This window comes from Acomys russatus, chromosome 28, assembly GCF_903995435.1.
Source record: "Acomys russatus chromosome 28, mAcoRus1.1, whole genome shotgun sequence".
Lineage (NCBI taxonomy): Eukaryota > Metazoa > Chordata > Mammalia > Rodentia > Muridae > Acomys > Acomys russatus.
The window spans coordinates 40427934-40453505 of record NC_067164.1 but is presented as its reverse complement, the minus strand read 5'-3'; the positions used below and the strand labels follow the sequence as shown (position 1 = coordinate 40453505).

General features: G+C 49.5%; 1 protein-coding gene across 4 annotated transcripts in view; it reads right to left on the bottom strand.

The window, feature by feature from the left end:
* Window positions 1–861: 861 nt before the first annotated feature.
* Window positions 862–25572, bottom strand: part of Lrrc8d (leucine rich repeat containing 8 VRAC subunit D) — a 111093-nt gene continuing 86382 nt past the window's right edge. For all 4 annotated transcript variants that reach the window (XM_051170608.1, XM_051170607.1, XM_051170609.1 and 1 more), the window contains exon 3: window positions 862–3471. In XM_051170608.1, coding sequence (XP_051026565.1) covers window positions 887–3469 — 2583 coding nt within the window. In that variant the 5' untranslated portion in view covers window positions 3470–3471 and the 3' untranslated portion in view covers window positions 862–886. The remainder of the gene's footprint in view (window positions 3472–25572) is intronic.

The following is a 25572-nucleotide window of genomic DNA, read 5'->3' as shown; positions in this document are numbered from 1 at the left end:
CAAATGACGGAAGCAAGAGAGGCTGTGAACTGCTGCAATTTAGATAAACTTGTTTTTATTGTTATTAAAGTTATTTTTAAAACACATTTTCCATTTATTGGAGACCCTATCGCATCTGCACAAAAGTGTACCATATATAACCCAAACCCCCAGCCTACAGACAAAAAGTGACTATTAAAAAGTGTCTTCTTTTTAGTATTTGTTCTTAAGAAACAGAGTCCTGACACTCCACACACCAGTACCTCATTCTAGGCCATCAAGACTGTAAAGTCTGGTGTGGGGGTTCCCAGAGGTACAGTACCGTCAAATGCTCCAGAAAGCACTCGGTTTGCTTGCTTTAAATTAAAACAGTTAAAAGAAGTCAACATCTTAGCAAATCTAAATGTGTAAGTTTGGCCCCTTGTGTCTTCAGTGATCGAAGGTGAAGCAACATCACACCAGTTAAGCAAAAATAAATCACGACACCTCAAAAAGAAAAAAGAAAAAAAAAAAAGGCGATCTAGTAAGAAAGTCAATTTAATCATGTACGTTAGCAGGCAAGCGATGTGTAAACATTCAGCCAGCAGCCGCACCCAACTTACAATTGAGAGAGAACCAAGATCAGTGATTATAATTTTTCCTTCCCTTTCCCCAGAAGAAGAAAAACAAAACAAAACAAAGAAAAAACAAAAAGGAAAGAAAAAGATTTGGAAACGAATGACTTAAAACACTACGAACATTGAACACCCAGTTTTGTCTGCTATCAGCCTCTGCGCATCGTGTTTTGTTTAGAGGGCATATCTACTCCTAAAATGCGTGTTGTCTTGTAGTTTCTTGCAAGTGAGCATCTGCCGCCCAGGAAGCTGTCCCCCGCACGCATGGGGATGTGCCCGCATTACGCTTAAGTTTAAATCCCATTTGCAAAGGGGACATTTACGTCTTGATTCAATGCCTCTTTGACTTCCAGTGGCAGCGTGTCAAACAGTTGGTCTTCCACAACAAGCCCGCTTTTCTTCAGCATCCGACACTGGCCCAGCTGGGCTGGCAGGCGGTCCAGGCAGTTGCCCTTCAACTCCAGCTGGGTGAGCTGGGACAGCTGACCGATTTTCTCAGGCAGGGAGCTGATACAGTTCTGCCCCAGGTTCAAAGTCCTCAACTTCACGCACTTAAACAACTGTTTTGGCAGAGCGTCCACTTTGTTCCCTGTGATATGCAAATGTTGCAGGTGCTGGAGCAAGCCTATCTCTATGGGGATGGTGGAGATGTTGTTATAGCTGACGTCCAGGCACCGGAGCTTCTGTAAACTAAATACTGCCACCGGCAAGGACTCGAGCTTGTTGTTGGAGAAATAAAGTGACTCCAAGTTCTTGACGTGGGTGATGGAGGGCGGGATGGTCACAATTTTATTGTGCCACAGTTTTAGGCAAGTCAGCCGCTTCAGATGCTGGAAGCTGATTATCTCCTCGATCGTGCGTATGCTGTTCGACTTCAAGTCCAGCTCCTGCAGGTTAGAGAGGCTGAAGATGGCGTGCGGGATTCTCTCCAGCTCGCAGTTCTGCAGCTCCAGCTCGGCGACATTCATCATCTTCTTCAGGCTGTTGAGCACCAGGAGCTTGGTGCCGTCGTTGTGGATGACGAGCCTCGTGAGGTGCGGGGCCACATCGGTTATGTTGGAGGGGACTTTGGTGAGGTTACTCTTCACGTGCAGGATCTTCAGGTGCCGCAGCTCCCGCAGGGACTCGAGTCCGATCATCTTGTTGTTCTCCGAGTTCAGGTTGCCCACGAGGTACAGCTCCCGGAGGTTTTTCAGCAAATACACCCAGGCAGGGATTTCGGCCACATCGGTGAACTTCACGTGAAGGCACCTCAGGTGATCCCGGAGGAAGCTGAAAGCGGTCTGCTCGACCTTTGCAGGGCAGTGGCAGAGGTGCAGCTCCTGCAGGTTGGTCATCTGAGAGATCTTGGCAGGGATTTTCGCTTCGGGGATCAGCTCAAGTTTCAGCACATCCAGGTCCGTGAGGTCAAAGACCGCGTCGGGCACCCCAGACAGCATGAAGAGGTGCAGCTCCTGCTTGTCCTGGGCGTTGCGGACCATGTGCTGCCTGAGTTTCTCGAAAGTCCACTCGTGGTTCAAACTAATTTCCCTCAGTTTGTTCTCGCTGACCTCCGATAGGAACACCCCGAAGCGCTTGGAGTAGAGCTGGTCGTACTGGTCGACCATGTGCAGAAGAAAGGCGAAGTCGTTCTTGACATCTGGGATGTCACTGAAGCTGCTTTCTTCTCGGACCTTCTCAAAAGAGTACTCCTTCAGGGGGATCCTGAACAGCCAGAAGAGAGTGTAGAGGCAGATGAAGCCGTAGACGCAGATGACGGAGATGTAGCTGATGAGGAGCTTTTTCAACATGTACGCCATGTTGTGAGTGCACTCGAACACCTCGTACCCGGTCAGGTGCTCGACCTTCGGCTTGCACACGTGCTCGAAGCTGATGGCGTTGACGAAGTTCGCGGTATAGCAGAGGATGAAAATGAACTTGGCCGTCTTGATAAGGGTCTGGACCACATAGAGCTTATAGATCAAGTCACTGTCCTCTACATGGGCACGGAATTTCCTGACTTTCTCAAACAGGGCTTTGGCCTGCTCCCCGTCTTTCTTGTCCAGGATCGTCATGCCGGGGACTTCGATCACCGGCTTCTCCGCCGAGAACTTGAAGCCAGTTTTGTTGATCATGGGGGTGCTGGCGCTGGGGCTGCCCTCGTCGCTGCTGGTGGAGACGTGCTTTGGCAGGGTCTGGGCGCCTGTTATCCTTTGCTTGTTTTCCTCAGAGTCCTCGCAGGCTGTCTCAGACAGGGCTTTAGTGGTCCAGGGAGATTCGAAACACTTTCCTAATATTGAGACGAAATGCTCAACTTTGGAGCAGGTTTTGGGATATTTGAACCAAAAGTTGCTACTGACCATAAGGATGATGGTGTGGATCAGGGCGAGGTAGGGGAAGTACTTGGAGTACCAAGGGAGGGCCAGATGGTAGCACATCTGGTTGATAAACACATACTGCTGAAAATCCAAGTTGGTTTTCCGGCCTGTTGGATCTCTCTTCTCCTTCTTGGCCTCCTGGTTTGGGAAGGTGGAGGTGGACTCCGCATGCGCACGGGTGGTCTGGAGGGGTACGTCAGGCGTCACAGCAGACGTGCCAAAGGGAACGTCGTTTGCGGTCTGCCCGTTCTGGTCCTGGTGAGTGGCTGTTTGCACCTTCGGGACTTCGGTGGGGACGTCAGTGTCCCCGGGAGCTGTGTGCGCCTTTGGGTTTGCAGGCGACGGCAACACCGGCAAGCAGACCACCTGGTCTTTGGTGAGCTGCATGGTCCCCGCGAAGATGGCTACCATCAGCATAACGACCGCCAGGTAATCCATAAACACGTCCCACCACGGCTTCAGGATTCGGTATGTCGGCTGGATGTCATTGAGTGAAGCAACTTCCGCAAGGGTAAACATTCCTGAAAGACACGAAAGAGAATAAAAAGGCATCATGTCATTACAGGCTGGCAGGCAGCAGGGGAGGGGAAGCCTCGTGCTTGCTCAAGCCGGCTTGCTTCTCCCTCAAGTCTTATACTCGGATGCACAACAGCTGTAGCAGGGAGAAGAGGCGAAGGGAAGGGCTGGGTTCTGCATGCGACGTGGTGGAGCGCTATACAAGGTCTCCTGTTGATCCTGGACATGGAGAGAGGGGGCAGCATTTATACACCAGACTGATGAGGTTAGGACTCAGGGACTGGGGAAGGGGAACAAGAAGACTTCGCTGTGTCAAAGTCTAAAACGCCATGCTACCCTTAATCTCTACATAGCTGTATGTTCCGGACTGAGTCCTGCTCCGTCCCTAAGGTCACCCTAAGGCCTTGTGTTTACCATCTCTGTTTGGTGGTGGTGGGGGGAGGGGATAGCAATGTCTAAGGATGGCTACAAAGGTTAAATTAGGTAACAAATTCGAAATTTTTATCGCGGCTCAAACTGCAAGTATCTGTTAGCAGTTTATGTTAGCGCATTAGACAAACTGCACAGACAGCTGAGATGAAGGGTGGAATGCTCAGGCCCCACCCACCTGGGGATGCTATTCACTTCATAGAGGGCTTGCCTAGCACGGCCCCGCCCGAGCTCACGGTCTTCTGCCTACCTCCAGCTTCTGAGCGTTCAACAAGAAGCATATGCCACCACGTGCGGTTTATGCTGCTTAGAACTGAACCCAGGGCGTTGTGAAAGCCAGGCAAGTACCACAGCAGTAGAGCCACAGCCACAGACCCCGTGTGAGCCTCTCCCCAGGTGCAGGGGTTGTCAACGGCTTTATAAGAAGTAGATATACTTTTATGTAATTACATTACACAAACCTGAGAACCAGAAACACTGAGTTATACTTACACTCCGTGAGAACACACACACACACACTGTGGAGTACGTGGGTGATGGCATGTCCACTCACACCCCTTTTATTCTGAGTTTCCTGTCAGTGTCTTATGTGCTTTGTACCTTTCCTGACAGGCTTGCTTGGGAGTCTAAGCAGGAAGGAGGGTCCCTGGAGTGGCAGTAAGCCACAGAAAAGAAACACAACTCAGCGCACACGTGGTTTAGGGCTGAAGTCTGACGGCCACCGTCCTGAGAGCCTGGTGACTTACTGTCTATTCCGCCTCCTTCACTGCCTTAACATCCTCTGGCTTGTCCCTCTATCTGAGGTGAGCTCTTCCTTTAGTTAGACCTCTCTCCCACAGCTAGGTAACTTCCAGTCAGCCGCTGACCTCCCTGCAGTTTTTGCTTCCTGGAACTCTTCCACCAGAGTCTGTTCGGCTGCCAGGCTTCTGTCTCCTGCTCCTCTGTAAGTTCATGCCTTGGGTGTGCTGCAGCCTCTGCCCAACGCTGCCTCCCTCGCGCTGTTTGCTTTCTAGTGAGGGCAGGCCTGTGGCATTTCCTCTCCTTGTTCTGTACATACAGTGCTTGGATGCAGGAGCTTTTAACCATCATCTTCAAAATATAAGGCTTCCGAGAACATCTATTAACTGCATTTGACAGTATAGGGTGGGGGAACGGCTATTAAACAGAACTGCCCTGCAAAGCAACTTGTGACGATGCAAGAATAAAAACTCCAGGGCATGCCTTAGCATGAAAGAAGTAAATGGGCTTACAAGAGAGACCGTGGGGTTTTACAGTGCCGTTTCCCTGCTGTTTCCAGCATCTCAGCCCAGGAACTGGCAGGAACCAACTTCGATGCCAGGAGAGACTGGAGCCCGGTCTTTCCCCAGCAAAGAAGAAAGTCTGAAAGGTAACAACCTCAGAGAGCACGGCAGCAACGCGCTGTGACTTCACGTCAGCCGCCCCCCTCTCCAGCAAGCATGATAAAGCCAAATGACGACCAGTGCCAACCCCTCACCCGCAGACACACATGGCCTGCAGCGGTTTCAGCTCTGCCACTTCAGGGTGGTGCCCGACACAACCCCCTCCTCTCTCTGCTGGACTTACTCCTCAGCGCCCAGCTGAAGCAGAGCCCTGCCCTCTCTGCTCCCAGCACGCTAACAGTAACTGGCTTCAAATCTGAGCTCCTTACTCTCCCTGGCACCTACCATGGCCCACCCTGACTCCTGAAAGACACGGGGCACTCAGTGACAAGGACAATAGCCAGCACGTGTTTTGGGCGCTGTCTGTAACAGAGCACCGTGACCAAGGCAGCGTATAAAGGAAGCACTCAATAAGAGGCCTGCTTATAGTTTCAGAGGGCGAGCCCATGACTGGCATGGCTGGCATGGCAGCAGCAGGCGTCGTGCTGGGGCAGTCACTGAGAGTGCAGTCTGATCCACAAGCAGGAGGGAGAGGGACGGGGCACTAACTAGAAATTGGTTGGGGCTTTTTAAAACTCCAAGTTCACTCCTGGAGACACACTTCCAAATCCTTCCCAACCAGTATGAACATTCAAACGTTCAAACATATGAGCCTATGGGAGCCACTCTCATTCGAAGCACCACAGGGGCGCCAATGTCACGCTGGCTTACCCTGGGCAGGAGCAACAAGCTTCCAGAACGTAAGCTGTGGAAGCCGAAGGTTTGACACTGCACTGTAAGGCCAAAGCAACGCTCTCTCTGCAGGATGACATGGCTTCTCGTGGGCGCAGCACTTTACAGTCTACAAACAGCTTTCCCATACAAGCTCAGTAGTCCTCAGGATAACCCATGGATTCAGGCATCATTACTGCCTACACTGGAACCCAGGACGACACGGGACAAAGAAGTTTAAGTGACTTCCCTGTGCTAATCAGGCGAGCAGAACAGAATCTTTCACCTCCGGACGGCTTCTTCTCTACCAGTGCTAACTCATGTCAGCCATGGGTAGCCGCTGCTGTAGGAGCTCACGTCTACCCGTTGTCCTTGGCTTTGAGGACTCAGAACACTGAACAGAGGTCATCACCGCCGCCCCCGCCCCCCAGCACTGGGGTACTCCTTAATGGCTTTCACTCAGAATGCAAGGAGCTCCCCAGTCATGGGCCAGGTGCCACGGGGCCAGAGTGGGTTGAGGGATACAAAAGAGGTAAGGCCACACTTCCTGAGCTTAGTCAGGGGGCTGATAAGCAATAGTAAAGACAGAACATGCTCTGGCTGGGTTAACAGAAAACACAGGAGGGGCCCAGGACATGGCACACTCAAGTTTACCTGCAGGACTTAGGAGGACTCCCCAGGAGGTGGTTTTTAAGGTAATAAAGAAAGGAAAGCAAGAAACGGGATGACGGGCTGGGGTGACGGGCAGGGGTGACGGGCTGGGGTGACGGGCTGGGGTGATGATAGAGTTTTGAGCAATGAAACAATACATACAAAGGCCCCGAAGTCCCTCGACAATGGTCATTTGGGTTCTATTTATCACGCAGGACAATGGATTTATAAGTGCTTTAGTCCCTGTGGGCCCCACACAAGCTAACATTCTACTAGGAATTTCATTCACCACCTACTGATTGTTTTACCGTGTGCTAGGCACAGGTCTGGGAGGGTTAAATTAACTACTGCACTTAAGCTAAATGTAGTAATAGATGCTGTTTTTGACTTTTGGTTTTTGACTTTTTGAAGACAAGGTCTCTCTGTGTATCCTGGACTCCCTTTGTAGACCACGCTGGCCTTGAAGTCACAGAGATCTGCCTGCCTCTGTCTCCCCTGGTGGTGGTATATGCGCTAACGCAAACACTCTGGAGGCTGGGGCAGTAGGATGGCAACTCTGAGGTAAGCTGCTATACATATTAATGGTTATAAGCACTGGCTGCTGTTCCAGAAGACACTGGTTTGATGATTCCCAGCACCCACATGGTGGCTCACAGCCATCTATAACTCCAGTTCCAGGAAATCTAATGTCCTCTCTCTTCTGACCTCTGAGGGCACCAGGCACAGACACGATACACAGAAACATACACAGCAAAGCACTCGTTCATATTTGGGGGGCAGAGAGGGAGGTCTCCTTACCGAGAAAATGTTCTATTGGAAAAAATAGCAGGGGCAATGGCCATACCTCAGCAAGACTCCAGAGAAGGGTGCCACTGCCTTAGGCGGAGAGACTGATGGAGCCTTTATTCGTATCCAGCTTACAGTGCAATCCTTTCTTTTTCTTCCTTTTCTTTTTGCAAGGGTGGGGGGGGGGATGGACTCTCATTGAACAGGTTGGCCTTGAACTACTGATCTTCCTGTTCCCACCGTGCCCAACAGAGCCTTTCTAAGGGGCCCTGCTAGGCAGCCTTGCTTACATTTGTACATCCCTTCCATCCAGGCGAACTCCAGGCGGCTCAGAGCTGAGCTGGTTTTCCTCGTACGTCCACTCACCTGGAGTTCGCTCCCAGGGCAAACAGACTGTGCCTGAAGCCAAGGCTAGGAAAACAACGCCAATTTCCACAGTCTCAGAGGTTCACAACACCCCTTCCCACTCCTCCTAAAGATGGGGCGCCTGTCTGTTCACACCTCCAAGGACCCCTGTTCTGGTCCTGACCCTTGAGTCCGCCAATCCTTGCAGCTCGGGTGTGGGGACGCCTAGGGGCATTGCCGGGTATTTCAGCCAGCTGCTCACCCTGCTGGCCCTCAAAAAACTGCTCAAGGGCAAGATAGAGAAAGGCAGATGGGGGTAACATGCCCTGCTCCTCCAGCAGTGGGACTGGAAAGAAGGTGGACCTGACCCTGGCCCTCCCTCAGCGCGGTCCTGCCGACTCCCTGCTGTCCCTTCCACCTGGTTCGCTCCTCTCCTAGCAGGTAGTTCCTTTTATCTGAATGTCCCCAGGGCACAGCCCAGGATGAACATTTAATGCAGGCTGCTGTGCAGAACCACAGGGACCAGGCTCCTTAGCTACCGAGCACAAACCAATACTGCTAGCAAGAAAAAGTCGCTAGTAATTACACCAAGGCGAAAATGATTGGCACGGACGGGCATCCTTCAACGTCCAAACGGACAACCCGCTGCAGACCTTTGTAACAGGTGGCTCTGAAGCTAGCTCACTGCGGTCAGGCATCCGCAGGCAGCTTGGGAGACAACGGCAGAGGTTAAACACAGACATGCCCTCAACAGGAGAGAAGACCCCGTGCTGACTATCAGAGTGATAAGCCTATGATCTCTGGGGCGGAAGCCAACAGACTTAGCACGTCGGAGGTGACACCACACCAAAGGCCACAAGAGGTGCTCCAGGAGGCAGCCTCCTGCCTCTGGCTTTCTTCCAGTCTGAAGAGGGGGTTTTCTAACCTTCCATACAGGCAATGAGGCAGTAACCATGAGTCAGGAGAGCCCCTGGGTTAGCAGCAAATGTTGTCTGTGTACACATTTTACTGTGGTCGGCAAAGCAGAACGTGTGTCCAGGCGCTGTGCAATGGCTCACATATGCAAGCACCCAACAAAGCTTAGCTGCTAGCGCTGACACGCAGAAGGACATGCTCTATTCCAAGGGCCATATGAAGACCTGGTGCTGAGGTTGCTTTTTACCGTGAGCTGATACGAAGAGCCTCGGAACCCAGCTGTTCACTTCTACCGAGTTCATTTAAATGCTATGTAGGCAACACCAGCATTCAGTTAGCCGTCTGCTCATACCCTGCCCCCTCCTCCATCCAAAAAGTACATACTGTACATCCAACTGTAAACACCATGGAAATTCCTGGGGAGAACCTGGGGGGTGGTATGTGGCAAATTCAGACATCTTTCCCTCTTTCACAGTGTGCAGAGCACGGGAGGAAAACATCCACTCGGTTGGATATACACACCGTCACCATTTGTGACGGAGAGTCGGACACTGGAGCAAACGTTCACACCAGGACCCGGCGTCTGCATAGGCCTCTCACCCTACTCCACTTTTGTCTCTATTTTCCTTAAAGAGAGTCCTGCATTGCAGAAATTCCAGTCCTAAGCAGCTTTGGCCTCTTCCCTGGTTGCGTGGCAATACGAGAAAGAGCGATGTGGGGTTTCCTGAAGTCAAGATCAGGGGGGAACGTAAAGGCCAAGTGAGATGTGAAGAGACCCAGAACAAGCAAAGGCGCACGGAAAGGGGGGACAAGGGGGAGCCAGGGGCGGAGCGGTCTGGGAGTGGGCGCAGGGCCTAGGGCTTTGTTTGCTGTCATCACAGTAACCCCAGGGTGGGCGTGGGGAGAAGGGTGGGGGTTGGGGGTAGGGTAGGGGTGAGATCACTGAGGTGGACTCAGGTTGCCATTGGCGGAACAAAATCAGGCCTATCTCTGTGAGAAAACGGTTTGGGGCCTAGTGGACATGAGAGGGAGAAGGGGAAAGTGTGACTCTTGCGGTTTTGGGGGTGAAAGACAGAAGTGGTCTTTGAGGCTTGAGCATGGGAAGAAGAGGCGGACAGCGGATGGCTTGTGAGCGCTTAAGGGCCGAAGTAAGCACAGAGGGCTCTGCGGTGGTTCAGTTCGTCAGGGAGGGAGGAGGCAGCGACAGCTTCATTCCCATCCCCGGGCCCGCCCCTTGCACTTTTACTCTGATTTACTAATTCATAGTAACTGCATTTTTCTCATGGGCCTTCAAACCTCTTTGAAAAGGGAGTAGCAGGATGTGCGTGTGTTTGTGTGTATGCTAAAAAAAAAAAAAAAAAAAAACACATACCAAACATCGAGTCACAAAGTTTACCGTACAGTCCATTAGCTTAGTTAGGCAAACACATCACTATAGAGACATTAACGTACAAGTGACTGACAACGCCACTGTGGTGTCATTTCTGGGCTCAGGCACACCTTTAAAACACAAATAATTAACTTTGTCTTCTCCCGTGTTTACAGAGCTCACACCACAGATCATAATGCATAACACCGTGTGTGGTACCAGTCAAAAGGAAGCTGGCATCCCATAATGATCCTGCTGTCAGAGCCTTTGACTATTTACACTAACAATCTGGTTGTTGGAATAACTAAAACAAGAGAGAAAAACATATATATGTACAAACCCCCTCATTATTCCTTTTAGGGAGGCACAGGCAGGACGGTTTTATTCTTTATTCTTTTAGTTCTCTTAAAGCCAATGTAAAAATGAGTTTACACCGAGTTAATGGTTAACAGTGATGGGGGAGGGGCAGAGATAAGAAGAGGATGAAATGAAGCCTTTAATACCATGTAGAAATAAAGAATGGGGGCTGGAGAGATGGCGGGTAAGAGCACTGACTGCTCCTCCAGAGGTCATGAGTTCAATTCCCAGCAACCACATGGTGGCTTATAACCATCTATAATGTGAACTGATGCCCTCTTCTGGCCTGCAGGTGTACATGCAGACAGAGCACTGCATACATAATAATAAATTAAAAAAAAATCTTAAAAAAAAAGAAAGAAAGAAAGAAAGAAAGAAACGAAGCTGGGCGTGGTGGCGCACATCCTTTAATCCCAGCACTCAGGAGGCAGAGGCAGGTGGACCACTCAGAGTTCAAGGCCAGCCTGATCTACAAAGCGAGTTCAGGATAGCCAGGGCTACACAGAGAACTCTGTCTCGAAAAAACAAAAAACAAACAAACAAAAAGAAATAAAGAAATAAAGAATTGGTCTGACTGAGACCCTCACAGCCCAGAGCCTCTAGCTGAGGTGAAACAGAACTGGCTTGCGTTCTCATGCTGCCTTCACCTCACAGATCCGCTGTAAGACCAGCACATGTGGGCCTTCCTGGCCCTATCAATGAAAAGGCGGCTAAAACCACAACAAAGCAAATTCTCCCAACACTCCCACTTGCACTACTCCTTGAAGGGCCTCTACGTATCAAAAAATATGGAGTGAGGATGGCGCGTAGGCATGACCAGGATTTACAATGTGGTGACAGTGGGAAGGAGAGCAGCAAGGATCATGGGAAGCGGTGAGAAGGCTCGGTGGGTAGAAGGCACTCCCTGTCAAGACTTACAACCTGGGCTGGAGAGATGGCCCAGTGGTTAAGAGCACTGCCTGCTCTTCCAAAGGACTCGGGTTCAATTTCCGGCACCCAGGCGGCAGCTCACAACTGTCTGTAACTCCAAGATCTGACACCCCTACACCAAAGCACATAAATTAAAAAAAAAAAAAAAAAAAAAAAAAAAGACTGACAACCTAAATTCAACCCTTGGTCCCATGCACCCACGCACATACAAATAAATATATGTAATTTGAAAAAAAAAAAGGGGGGGGGGGTTGTATCATGAAAACCAAGGAAGAGAAAAACATATCAACAAAGAAAAAGCAGAAAAAAAAAAATCAAGAAAACCAATAGACAAGAAGAGGATTTTAATAAAGATATAGATCAATCAAATAATGCAGAAAGCACAGTTGACAATACTCCTGAAAGTCATCTCTCTTATAATGGAACTCATCCTGACACTAGGAACCAACCAAGGCCGGCCTTCTACAGTAGTCCAGGCAGTGCCTTACTTCAGAATCGGTGATAAATCTGTAAACGTGGCTGGATGTTCCTTTTGTCCTGTTTCAAAGGGCTTAATAAAACGAAGACATGCTCCCATCAAAATGAACATCTCTACTTGTCCTTCCAAAGTGTCTGTGTGTGTGTGCAGCTCCCCTGGAAGTGATTCTAGCAAGTGTCACTGGCATGCTGGGAATGAGTGTACCCCCCCCCCCCACAGTACTTGTCACAGAGGCAGGGCTGAGTTACAACTCAAAACATCCCCCTTGGCTCTTGTGGATTAGTGAGCACATTAGCTTACAAAAAAAAAAAAAAAAACACCAAAAAACCCAAAAAACAAAACAAAACAAAAAACAACCAAAAAACAAAAAAACCAACAAAAACCCTATAGCTAGGGATGCAACCCCACTACACACACGTATATATAACATACGTGTCAGCAAGTGTCTCCTTGGCGTGTTTATCTTAAAGCTCACCACTTCCCAGGACTACCTGGAGAGCTTCCACTTGTAATTCTGAATATCTGCTTTCTGATAAATAGACACGTTTACCTCTGAAATAATGGTCCTAGAGAACATATTTAAAATAGGTTTTGAACGGTGGCTTTATCACATATTATTTTACTTTGTGCACACAGGTTGCAGGGCGTGTGTGTGTGTGTGTGTGTGTGTGTGTGTGTGTGTGTGTGTGTGTGTACCCGTGTCCACAAGTGCCATAGCATGGACGTGGAAGTCAGAGGACAGTGTGTGTGAAGCCTAGTCTCTCCTGCACCGTGTGGGCGTGGAAAGACCAGCGCAGGTCTTCAGGCGTGGCAGCAGGCACCTCTGCCCAGAGGCATCTCACTGGCCCACGACGTCACTGTTGTAGAACTACCATTCATGGAAATGGTGTTTAAGCATCCGTCATTTTTAATTGTAGAGGTCATTAATAAGCTTTCCCAACTCCTTTCAGAATAAACTCCCACAGAGTAAAGAAAAATATTTATTTATATCCTGGGATTAGTTGAGGGAGGTGTAGGGGTGCACAATTAAACTTCATGAGAGAGTTCAAGGCCAGCCAGAGGTACATAGTTACATAGTCTCAAAAACAAAAAAAAACAAATAAAACAAATACCTCAATAGTATCCTATGTTGCAGAAGAGTAACAGAGGTTAGCTAATGGTCCCTTTATTCCTCAGTCTCAGGCATCGCATACCGGAGCTGTGGACTGCTGTCTTGGTCATCACAGATGTCACAAAACCTTTTGGCCATCTAGCTATCAGTTCACAAGCAGCAACATTCTCTTTTCTCTCTCCCTTCCTCCCCTTCCTTCCTTGATTTTGTTTTTCATTCTCCCCCCCTCCTCCCAGGCTGTCCTGGAACTTGCTCAGTAGTCCAGGCTGGCCTCTAAGTCACAGCAATCCGCCTGCCTCTGCCTCTGAGTGTTGAGACTAAAGGTCTGCGCCACCATGCCCAGCTAACATCCACACTTTCAAAAAATGTTTGGCTTAGGACATGCGCTTAGCTTTGGCCTTTTACAGACGACAAGACAAGAGTCTGCCTGCTACAGCTTAAGGAGCTGCCAGTGTTTACATCAAATACCCTGGGCCACCAGGGAACAGCCCAGCATCCTCTGAGCACTCTGAATGTTTAAAATGACAATGTAGCCCACGAAGAGCGGAAAGCAGCCACAGCCAGTGAAGGTAGACACGTAGGTGCCCCCAGGCGGACAGCAGGGGAGCAAGAGCACCGGATACACTGTCTCAAAACTCAAAAAGGGGCGGGACAGAAGGTCTGTACCCCGTACACGAGGTGTTAGGTTCAATCCCCCACAGCAAAACAAACGAACCCACAACACAGAAAGAGTAAACAAATACTCCCTATGTATTTATTCTAGGGAAGTTAAGAGAATGGCTAGCGTTAAACAAGATGAGTTGTCAGGATGACGTACAAATAGAGGTCGCCAGGAAAACCAGCCTTTTAACTGACAAGGGCCAGAAGTGGCTGAAGCCACGGAGGGCCACCGCGCAAACCCAAGCTCACATTTTCTAGGCACACCACAGGCAAACACGCCTGGTCTTTCACTACCCTAGCCCATGCCAAGCACCTGCTGTCTCAAGAGACTCTTCACTAACTCACAGAGAGAGACTTGTTGTCATAGTAAATACACTGCACACTACACTCAGTAACCTTTCATGTGTATGTGCGCGCGCGCATGGGCACGTGTGCATGCCACGGCATGAGGTGGAGACCACAGGGCAATTTCTCCTTCCACCTTCACCAGGGTTCTGGGCCACCAGGCTTGTGTAGGAAGCACCGCTGCTGCTGAGCCACCTCGCCAGCCTACCACAAGCAACCTGGAAATAAAAACTAACAAAAGACAGCCATGTAAACAGCAGATCTCAAATATAAAGATAACACACATTTAATAAGTGTGTTTACTATACAAATACTGTACAGCGTGGGAAACAGAGGAGGCAGCTAGAGCCGTAGGATGCTGTGCACAGTAGCTGAAAAGACTTATATTTCAAGAGGCGGAATTCATCCTGTGACAGCGTGACAACGGGGCACACTGCTGACACGTTAAGCTAAACCATAGCACACTGATACTCACTTCTCAGAGCAGAGAGACACGGTGGCGAGAAATGAGCATTAACTGTTTGACTTCAAGGTAGACTGACTGGCAAGACACCTGATAAACACTTCATGACTCTATATGTGCACGCACAGAAATACTCATACACACCCATGCACACTACACACTCACGCACACACACACAAATACTCACGCACACACCCATGCACACTACACACTCATGCTCTGCTCACATGCACATGCACACACCCATGCACACTACACACTCATGCTCTGCTCACATGCACATGCACACACCCATGCACACTACACACTCATGCTCTGCTCACATGCACATGCACACACCCATGCACACTACACACTCATGCTCTGCTCACATGCACATGCACACACCCATGCACACTACACACTCACTCACACACACACAAATACTCATGCACACACCCATGCACACTACACACTCATGCACACACCCATGCACACTACACACTCATGCACACACCCATGCACACTACACACTCATGCTCACGCACACACACAAATACTCACGCACACACCCATGCACACTACACACTCATGCTCTGCTCACACGCACATGCACACACCCATGCACACTACACACTCATGCTCACACACACAAATGCTCATGCACACACCCATGCACACTACACACTCACTCACACACACACAAATACTCATGCACACACCCACGCACACTACACACTCATGCTCACACACACAAATGCTCATGCTCACACCCATGCACACTATACACTTGTACTCATGCGTGTGTACACACACAGTTGTACTGAATGTAGAAATCTGGAAACACGAGTGGTGAGGTAGAGAGAAATTCTATGCCTCACGTCTGTCTATCTGCTCATCTGTCTTTATCACAAGCCCACATTGCTAGAACTGAGCCCTGAGATCTGAGGCCCTGAACTGTGATCTTCATGCAGTGGCGTCTGGAACCTATTGGGTTGGTCTAGACAGGTACGAAACAAAACACAAACAAGATCCTCGTCTCCTCCCGGGTTTGATTTTTTAATAAACACATCTTCATTCGTGTGCTAAAGACCACTGCATTGGGCTAGGGGCGTAGCTCAGGGGTTCAGCACTTGCCTAGCATGCCCTAGGCCCTGGGTTCAATCCCTAGCACAGCAAGTAAAATAATAAAACACAGATCACCAAGTTCCACTGTGAAACCACTCTCCCAGTCTACTATCGTGGCGAGAGGCGACCGTGTTGCCACCACACGCGGCAGGGCACTTGGTGTGACGGAAGAGGACACTCCCCGGTCTAACACAGCAAAGCTGGGCCAATGGGCGAGAAGAAGCTCATCGCTGACTCCTGGACCCTCTCTAAAGGCGAGGCCACTCGATTTGACCCTTCTTTGCCCCTGTTCAGCTGGCTGGAAACAAGCAGAGCGGGTGCCACTTCAGAAGCCATGTGTGAGGCTGGAACCACCCTGCCAGCCCCCGGGTATTCATGCCTGGTCTGCCATGTGGAAACACAACAACCGACTCGGACCACCCTTTACGGAGTTGCCATGTTACAGGAGCCTAGGAGCACCCATAATTAATTTTTAAAAATCTGTGACTATTAAAAAAGCGCTTCTTAAGGAAAGGTATTTAGGCCAGGCAGTGGTGGCGCTCGCCTTTAATCCCAGCACTCGGGAGGCTGAGGCAGGTGGATCAATGTGAGTTCGAGGTCAGACTGGTCTACAAGGGGGTTCAGGGCGGCCAAGGCTACACAGAGAGACCCTGTCTCAAAAAAACAAAAACCACAAACAAAAGGCATTTAGACGTGGATTCTGGAAGAACTGTATCCTTATCCACAAAGCAAGCATTTTCACCAGCACCATCAGAGTGAAAGATATTGATAGGAATTTATGTTGATAACTGACAAATTATAAAAATAAGTTAACATACTACGAATCTTACTAAAACAGACATACAACAACAACTGTAACAAAGTTAAGAGTAAACCTGTGACAGGCAAAATGCACTGGACAGTTAATGCAGGCTATTGCAATAAAACATTCATTAATGAGGGAGGTCTCAAAAAAAAAAAAAAAAAAAAAAAAAAAAAAAGGAAGGCCTGGACTCATAAAACCCTGCATCTCACGGGAACCAGATGGAGAGATGCATCTCTCTTTAATGGGTCTGACATTTAAGAGCAGAGCAGTATGTCATGGTTTCTCAGACCTCTAGAGAAGAGGGGGAAACTTCTGGGGAAAAAAAAAATTCAGAGGCAGGAGTGGGTCCATGGGGTTCAAAAGATGAGGTCCTCAATGCATTCTGAGGAGGATGACTGTGTTCCAGAGCTACACAGAAATGTCCATCCCCAAGAGAGCGCCCTGTTTTGGAGGAAAGCGCAATGTGTTAGAAATACCCAAGCCAAGATCATCCAAGATGGCGTCGATCGCACACTGTGTCTGATCCGCAGAACAGCAGTGACTGCACAGTCAGCCACCAAAGGACCATACTGAGAGCTCCAAAACACAGTGCTGGTGTTTCCCAGAAAGAAGGAAATTCTGTCATGTGAATCGTCCATGCCCTCCCACCTCAGGACCATGGAACCACGCTCCGGTGAGCTCCCAGGGATCCTGGGCTGCCACCGCTGTAGCAGCTGCTGCTTTTTGGATTGCGGCCTGGTGCAGTGCAGGCCAAGGAGATGGCGTTTGAGGAGGGGGTACTGTTAGAGTCCAGCCCAAGTGAGGACTGCACTGCCCACACCACAGGCCTCACGGACCTCTTCTCACAGGCTGGGGCCATGCTCAGTGCTGAGAGCTGGATCGTGCAGAAGTGGACACTAGGGGCAGCACCGACGTGTGTGTGGGGTGCATGGCGGATGTAGCATGCGATGGAACCAGAGAATTCAGGAGGCACAAATCAACAGAGCCACAAACTCCTCAGGACAAGAAGCTGAGCTCGGCCAACATCAATGGTTTCTGTGAGCTACTCAATGAAGACTTTGAGGGGCCTCCACTTGCCACCTGCTTGATGACCCAGAAGATCCAGTACCCACAGGAGTAGGAGGCCATCCAGGCCTTGATGGCCAGCAACAATCTGGTGAATTGAACGGGAGCAGGAGAGCTGGCCCCGAGGACACAAGAACAGGAGAGCTGACCCTGCCATGATGACACAGGAGCAGGAGAGTGGGCCCTGCCCTGAGGACAAGGGAGTGGGCCCTGACCCAGGGCTCTGAGTCAACCTCACCCCAACATTTACCCCATGTATGACCTGCTACATTCAATAAAAGTTAAAAACAAAAACAAAAACCAATGGATACAGGGATATTTTCCAGGAGTCAGACTCAGGAACACATTGTCAGATTAAATTTAGGAGGAGGCAATAAGGAAACCTTGGAAGGTTCTACGGGGTGGCAGGGCAGTAAGAGACAACACAGGAGAGAAGGGCTGGGACAGAACAGCTAACGCTAACTTTTCAGCATGGATTGCTTGCATTGGATAACACACTTAAGCCAAGAGACACGTGGGTGGGGCTAACCAGACTATCAACACGTAAAAGGGGGCAGACCCAGAAGCACCAACACCCAGGGGACAGAAGAACGGGCAAGGGAGGGAAATGGTGTGGGGCAGAGAAGGAAGAAAGGGCATGGAAGCTGGCACAGGCAGAGCCCTCGACTGCAGCACAAGTGTGACACATGGTCACTCACAGAGGGGGACAAGCGTGACACATGGTCACTCATGGAGGGGGATAAGTGTGACACGCGGGTCACTCACGGAGGGGGACAAGTGTGACAGGCAGGTCACTCATGGAGCGGGACACGTGGAACACCTGGGTCACTCACGGAGGCGGACAAGAGTGACACACGGCCACTCACGGAGGTGGACAAGCATGACACACGGCCACTCATGGAGGAGGACAAGCGTGACACACGGGTCACTCATGGAGGGGGACAAGCGTGACACGCGGTTCACTCGCGGAGGGGGACAAGCGTGACACGCGGGTCACTCATGGAAGGGGGCAAACATGACACACGGTCACTCACAGAGGGGAATAAGCATGACACACGGGTCACTCACGGAGGGGGACAAGCAAGACACGCGGGTCCCTCACAGAGCAGGGACAAGCGTGACATGCGGGTCCCTCACAGAGGGGGACAAGCGTGACATGCGGGTCACTCACAGAGGGGGACAAGCATGACACATGGGTCACTCACAGAGGGGGACAAGTGTGACACATGGGTCACTCACAGAGGGGGACAAGTGTGACACATGGGTCACTCACAGAGGGGGACAAGCGTGACATATGGGTCACTCATGGAGCAGGGAAAGGCCTGAGAAGCCTGCAAGGGCTCTGCAGCAACAAGGAAGCCTGGTTCAGGTGGGCAAGGACCAAGCAGGAATGTTGGCTTCTTTCAACTTGCCTGGACGGAAAAGCCAAGGCCGGGGCTGCGGGAAGAAAAGGAGAAGCGGCCAGGGAAGGGGAAGCTGAAAACAGCTGGATGCGAAAGGGCAGAGGCACTGACTTATATATCACAAACACATTCTGACTGGGAATTATAACGGACGCTCAAGCGCGCACGTGCGCACGTGCGCGCGCACACACACACACACACACACACACACACGCACATGGCTTGTTCAATCTTCACCTTTATGAAGGGATAAAGATGAAGGAGACCCCATGCCTTTATGGTGTTGATTTTTCCATTCACTGCTCTGGTAATCATTAACTCTGCCAACCATCATCTCACTCACCCAGCTGTAAAACTAACTTAAAGGGTCCTTTTTAAAAAAAGTCTCAGGGTTGGGGTGGGGGGAGAGTGCATTGTAATTCTGTGTAATCACACCTCTCCCCCAAATACACACATGCACGCACACACACACATACAACATTCACAGACACATACACACATGCACACATATACAACTCATGCACGTGCACACACATACACTCACGTGCACACATATAACACACACACACACACACACACACACACACACACACACAGCTCTGTGGATATCTCATAATGCAAACAGGGTCAGACTGTCCCACCAGCCCAAAGTCTCTGGGAAACATCCAAAGAACTCAAGCTGAAGAAAGACAGTGGGGAAAAGAAATATTTACTCTTCCTAAGGAGAGTGTCAAGGACCTGAGGGACTTAATTTACTCTATACTTCCTTGGCCGCTGTGGGGGCAGGGGTGGGGCTAAGGGAAGGGGGGGATGGGAGGCAGGGCATCTTCCTCCGCTGTCCTCAGCCTACCCTTCCTCCACCTCCAAAGGCTAAAATCAAAATTTCTCACTTACAACTTGGTATACTTACAACAGTCTTTTAAGTGTACTCTGCAAAATAACATTTCCTAAATTATAGCTTCTGCAAAGATGTACACATTCTCTGTTGCTTGGGGAACGGAAAAGAGAGTGAGGTCTTAGAGAAAACATTTCTACCTGTGGCTTTCAGCTACCGAGAGCCTCTGGTTACACATGCAGTGCTTTAGCGAGCTGCACCTAGTCTCCTCCGCCTATGGCTTCTTTCTGTCCACAACGCTCCAACGCGAGGAGCCGGTGTTGCTTAAGTGATTCAGGTTGCTAATTCACTAATGTCACAATCACAGGCATAGGAAAAAACAGACCCGAGTTGCACGAGTGTATCCAGAGACAGTAAGCCACAGGTATACAAATTACAGGCCTCCCCCAAACGCTGTCATCAGCCTCGGGGAGCTTCCTGCCCCGTCAGATCCGCATTAATTGCTTTTCATTCTGCTGTTGAAAAGCAGAAACCGAGCTCGTGCTGCCCTGCAGCATCGTGGGAGTTTCCCTCACATATCCCTTTAAAGCTCAAGCAAATAATCCAGAGTTTAGGGAAACACTAAGACGAAGCAGGCTGACTGTATTCTCCATCCAGCAGCCTTCATTTCCTTAGCAAGCCACAGCGAGGAACTCCCCATTGAGACAAAAGCAAGAGAGGGGGGGTTTAGTGTCCCCCCCTTCCCAGCCCCTCCCCCCCTGCTGGGCCAGTCGCTTCACACCAGGATGCCTGAGCTGGCTGCAACAGCAGATGGTGGCCGGGCACGTCAAAAATTACTGCACACCTCGCTGGCTCCCAGAGCCTCAGTCAGCAAACATGACGCTGGCCCTGGAAGAGCAAGCCTCTCCTGGTCTAGGGCCGTCCGCCTTCTGCTCACTCGGGAGGCTTCAGGAGCCTGGTCAAGCCGCAGCCTGGAATCTACACGCCACTCCTGGCTCCTAAGCCGCTGCTGCAAAGGAACGCAGGAACCTGATGGGTCCCAGGCTTCTTGAGGCCACCTGTGCTGGAATTCTCAACCCCACTCTGCCTCAGCTCTCTCTCTCATCTGTGAAACTGCAACGAGGTCACCTGCTTCTGTACAACAAAAAGCTAACGAGACAATGGCCGCAGAATACACTGAAAAAACAGCCCCTGTTCCAGGGGCTTCCTAGTCCCAATTCTTCCACGAAGAGCATCATTTCCTTTGACCTTCAGTGGTACCCAGGATAGGGGGCAACGGCGTAGCATCACCACCACCACCAACATTGTCGTCATCATCATCACCACCATCGCTGTGGTGGGAAAACTGTGTCCCAACCGCTCAGCAAGAGTTCACGTCAGGGGCCTTGGGAGGTGACTCAGGGAGTAAGACTGCTTGCAGGGTAAGAGAGCTAAATTCAGTTTTCCCCAGCACTCGTGTGAAAAGCTGGGTCTGACAACAGACACGCCCGTAACCCCCGTGGGACAGAGTAAAGACAGGAGGTTCCTTGGGGCTTGCTAGCTGCTAGCCTAGCTGGAGATTCAGTGAGAGAAACCCTTGCGCCCCCCACCCCCCATTTCAAGAAAGTAAGATGGAGAATGATGCAGGACACTCAATATCCTCCTCTGGCTTTACGCACGCACGCACGCACGCACGCACATTCATGTGAACCACATCTGGCAGTATGGGAGTGCCAAGAACGAGGTGGGAACCATGGAAGTCCCTCACCTCTCAGGCCTGTAGCTCTGGGCAAGTCCCTTCACCTCGTGGGCAACATGATTCACCCCTTGTCACCAGCACCAGGCTGGTGTCAGACAAAAATAGATTAGACCAGGTTCCAACTCTTGAAGAACCCGCTTCTTGGAGGCAAGGGTGGGTGGGTGGGGGGTGGAAAGAAGCGACATATAAACAAATCAATTACAAAACATCACTGACTTAAAATACAGGGTCTGAACAAAACACTGTGCGACCCAGGACAGGAAATGACTAACTCTGTCCGGGGACCGCGGGGGAAGAGTGACTTTAATTTGCAAATTGGGAAAAGAAGGGAACTAGACAACATCTATGTTTGCTTTAGGCTAAAGCTCAAGAGAAAAATCAGGCTTCAAGAGAAAGTCCGGGCCGGGCGTGGTGGCTCACGCCTTTAATCCCAGCACTCAGGAGGCAGAAGCTGGTGGATCACTGTGAGTTCAAGGTCAGCCTGGTCTACAATGTGAGTCCAGGACAGACAAGGCTACACAGAGAAACCCTGTCTGGGGAGAAAAAAAAAAAAGAGAGAGAGAGAGAGAAAGTCTGCAGCCACGGTACCCTGCAAGGTTCTTACAGCTCACCTGCCTGTACACAGGATAACCCGAATAAAACAAAACAGCCACCATGAGATAGAAACATCTAATACCACAAGATTCCAAAGAAATGACATTTTCAGAGCCTTTCTCCAATATGCATGATGCTTTAAAGTTACATAACGCTGTGGGAGCTGGGCTGTATCACCACGCATGCCACAGTTATGGGAATAAGTACCAGAGCCCGGATGCGTGACTTTACAAGTGACTAGCTCAGGGAATACGGTCTCTCAGAGTCTGTCGCCACGCTTGTGGGATGCTCGGAAGCTCGGCTGTATAATCACACCTGCTTCAAAGGGTCGATTCAAGGATGAAACGCATTCAGACAGAGGAGCGAGCACACAGAGCACTTCCAGGCTCGGGGTAAGGGTGGCCTGAGCTAGCTGTGACTGTGCCCTGCAGACGTGAGACGCAGAGTGTTGGCCTAGCATGTACAGGACCCTCGTTTGATTCTTGACACCAGAGAAGGGTGGTGAGGTGAGGCACACCCTTAAGCCGAGCGCCGGGGGAGGTAGAGAAGACAGGGCCGGGAGTTCAAAGCCCTCTTCCACACAGAACTCAGGACTACTTGAGAGTCCATAAGAAAGCAAAGAAGTGAAAATTTTGTTTTGTTTTTGTTTGTTTGTTCGTTTGTTTTTCAAGACAGGGTCTCTCTGTGTTATCTTGGCTAGCCTGGATTCACTTTATAGACCAGGCTGGCCTTGAACTCACGGCGATCCACCAGCCTCTGCCTCCCGAGTGCTGGGATTAAAGGCGTGTGCCACCACGGCCGGCTCCTACACAGAATCTTAAGGGACATATCACAGCACAAAAACTTATTTCCAGTTGTAAATATGAAGTTCATGTGAATTTAGGCTCAAGGTGATGAGATTTTTTTAAATCACATTTTTAAAAATGATATACTGTTAAGTTGATCCTGCTGGAATTTTTAATATTTTGGAATTGCAGAAAAGCAAAAACAAAAAGGAAATTATTTTCACATTCTCACAGAAACTCTTTTCTACACTGTTTCAGATTACCTTTAAAATCTGGTTTAGGATACTTCAAAATTAAAAGTCAATTATATTACTGAAGATGCAAGCCAGCTTGGCCACCCGCTAAAAGTACAGGGAGTTAAGTAAAATTATCTTCATTAATTTTTTCCCTATGTATGAAAGCTTCACCTGTCACATGTGCACAGGGGCCAGAAGAGGTGATCTGAGTTACGAGTGGCTGTGCCACCATGTGGGTGCTGGGTCTGCACCCAGGTCCTCTGCAGGAGCAGCCAGCGAGTGTTCCTAACCACCGGGCCACCTCTCTAGACCCAGTCATTTTCATTTTTCTCTCATTGTAGTCACAATGAGAATTATCTGGACTATTATCAAAATTTTGCCATCATTACATGGCAATTGTCAGATGAAACGGGTTGTGTCCAGATCAAATTAAACTTCTATAAATCAAACTGGATGTTTTAATTGGCAACATTAGCAGCACTCAACAAACCAAAAGACACTGTATTAATATTTAATGTGTTAAACATCATTCACCCATTGGCTTTGAACCAAAATCAACACTTCCTGACTCTAGGGGCCTGAGGTTTTTATCTTAGTCAATAACACTTAGGAAGTCAAAATCCATCACTAAAACCTGCTGTTGAGGAAGGCGTTTCCAGAAATCTAAAAAAAAAAAAAAAAAAAAATCAGGAGGGGGCAGCATTTATCATACTTTTATTATATTTTAGAAAAAAAATGGATTTTTTTACTCAAACAGGAGCTTTTGCTACTCTTTTTTGTTTGCTTGTTTTCGAGACAAGGTTTCTCTGTGTAGCTCTGCTGTCCTCAAACTCAGAGATCCAGCTGCCTCTGCCTCCCCAAGCGCTGGGATTACAGGCGTGCACCACCGTGCCAAACTCCTACTATGCTTCTTAATGCTTTATAGATATGTCCACAGGACATTAATTCAAGCTATGATTTATTACAGTTCCAGTATGTGCTGGGCACAAGGGGGAGGAGGGGTTTTGCAAGACCCATTCCTTTAACTGGTTTAAATCCTTCTTAAAAATGGATTTATTTATTTATTATGTATACAGTGCTCTGCCTGCATGTACTCCTGCACACCAGAAGAGGGCATCAGATCACATTATAGATGGTGTGAGGCACCCTGTGGTTGCTGGGAATTGAACTCAGGACCTCTGGAAGAGCAGGCGGTGCTCTTAACCTCTGGGCCACCACTCCAGCCCCACTGGTTTAAATCCTTTAAGCAAATCATTTCCCAACTTTTCACCTGAAGAATAATGAGGTTTAGAAATGTTTGGTTGAGTCCCTCTGACACTTGGCTGATCAGGTACAACGTTAAGTCTTGTGTCTTCATAAAGTGACACTAGGAACCGAACCCACAGCCTTACACACCTAGGTAAGTAAGTGAGTGTTCTACCGCTGAAGCACACCCCAGCCCTGCTGTTCGCAAGCAGGAGTGTCGCTGTGCCGGGTCCAGGCAGGTCACCTAAGGTCTCCAGGCCTCAGATTCCAACATGGACCAGCAGGCACCTTTGTGGGCTCAAACCGTCACATCTACCCTACTTGAAAGCCCGAACTCCGGTGTGCCCCTCTGGCGAAGTCTCCCATGCCACCTCAAGGCTGACTTAACTGGGCTGTCTCTGAGTTTCCATAGCACGCTATCGACATTTCACTAGTGCAAACACTAGGACACAACTGCTGTTTGCTCAAGGGACTGTGCTGTTCCAGAGGGCAAGGTGAGCACCGCATAACTGCTACCTGTTTCTGGCTGCCTTGGACACATGACAAGACACATGACAAATGGCTATGAAATAAGTTCTCCGAGTTACACTGTCAAGAATTCATTTGGTACTGGGCGGTGGTGGCGCACACCTTTAATCCCAGCACACTCGGGAGACAGAGGCAGGTGGATCACTGCCAGTTCGAGGCCAGCCTGGTCTACAAAAGCGAGTCTAAGACAGCCAGGGCTACACAGAGAAACCCTGTCTCAAAAAACCAAAAAATAATTCATCTGGCATTTTCCTGGTGTGTGTGGGGGGTGGGGGGGGTGGGGGCCAGTACTATATTCTAGAGATTTACCCACATTCTCACTCATAAAACATTTTTAATTAAAAAAACAAAAAACAAACAAACAAACAAAAAAACCAGGGGACTCCCATAGATGGTAAATGTTAATTAAAATTTAGCACATTTTAGGTTAACAAGTGAGTAACACAGAAGTGACCTGCTCCCAGAGCGTAAGGCTTCTAGGACCTCTGATGCTCGACGATTCTGTGACTCACCCAGGAGGGTTGCTCACACCTGCTCGTCGCTCCCTCTGCTCCTGTGTCTGTGGGCTCAAACCCCATCATGACCATTCTTAGCAATTCAACTGTTCAGAAGAAAGAGTGAGCTGGCTGGGGCAGAGCCTAGAGAAGCCTTAGCCACTGGGAGGAAGAGAAAAGGGGGTATGGGGGGGGCAATCAGGGAAGGCTAGAGAAAAATTTTTAGATAAAGTGCTGTGATTTAAGAAGGAGGCTGCATCAGGCTGAGGCGAGTGGAAAAGGCATGAAGATGTATGGATGTGCTTAGTTTTTAAGTTCTGA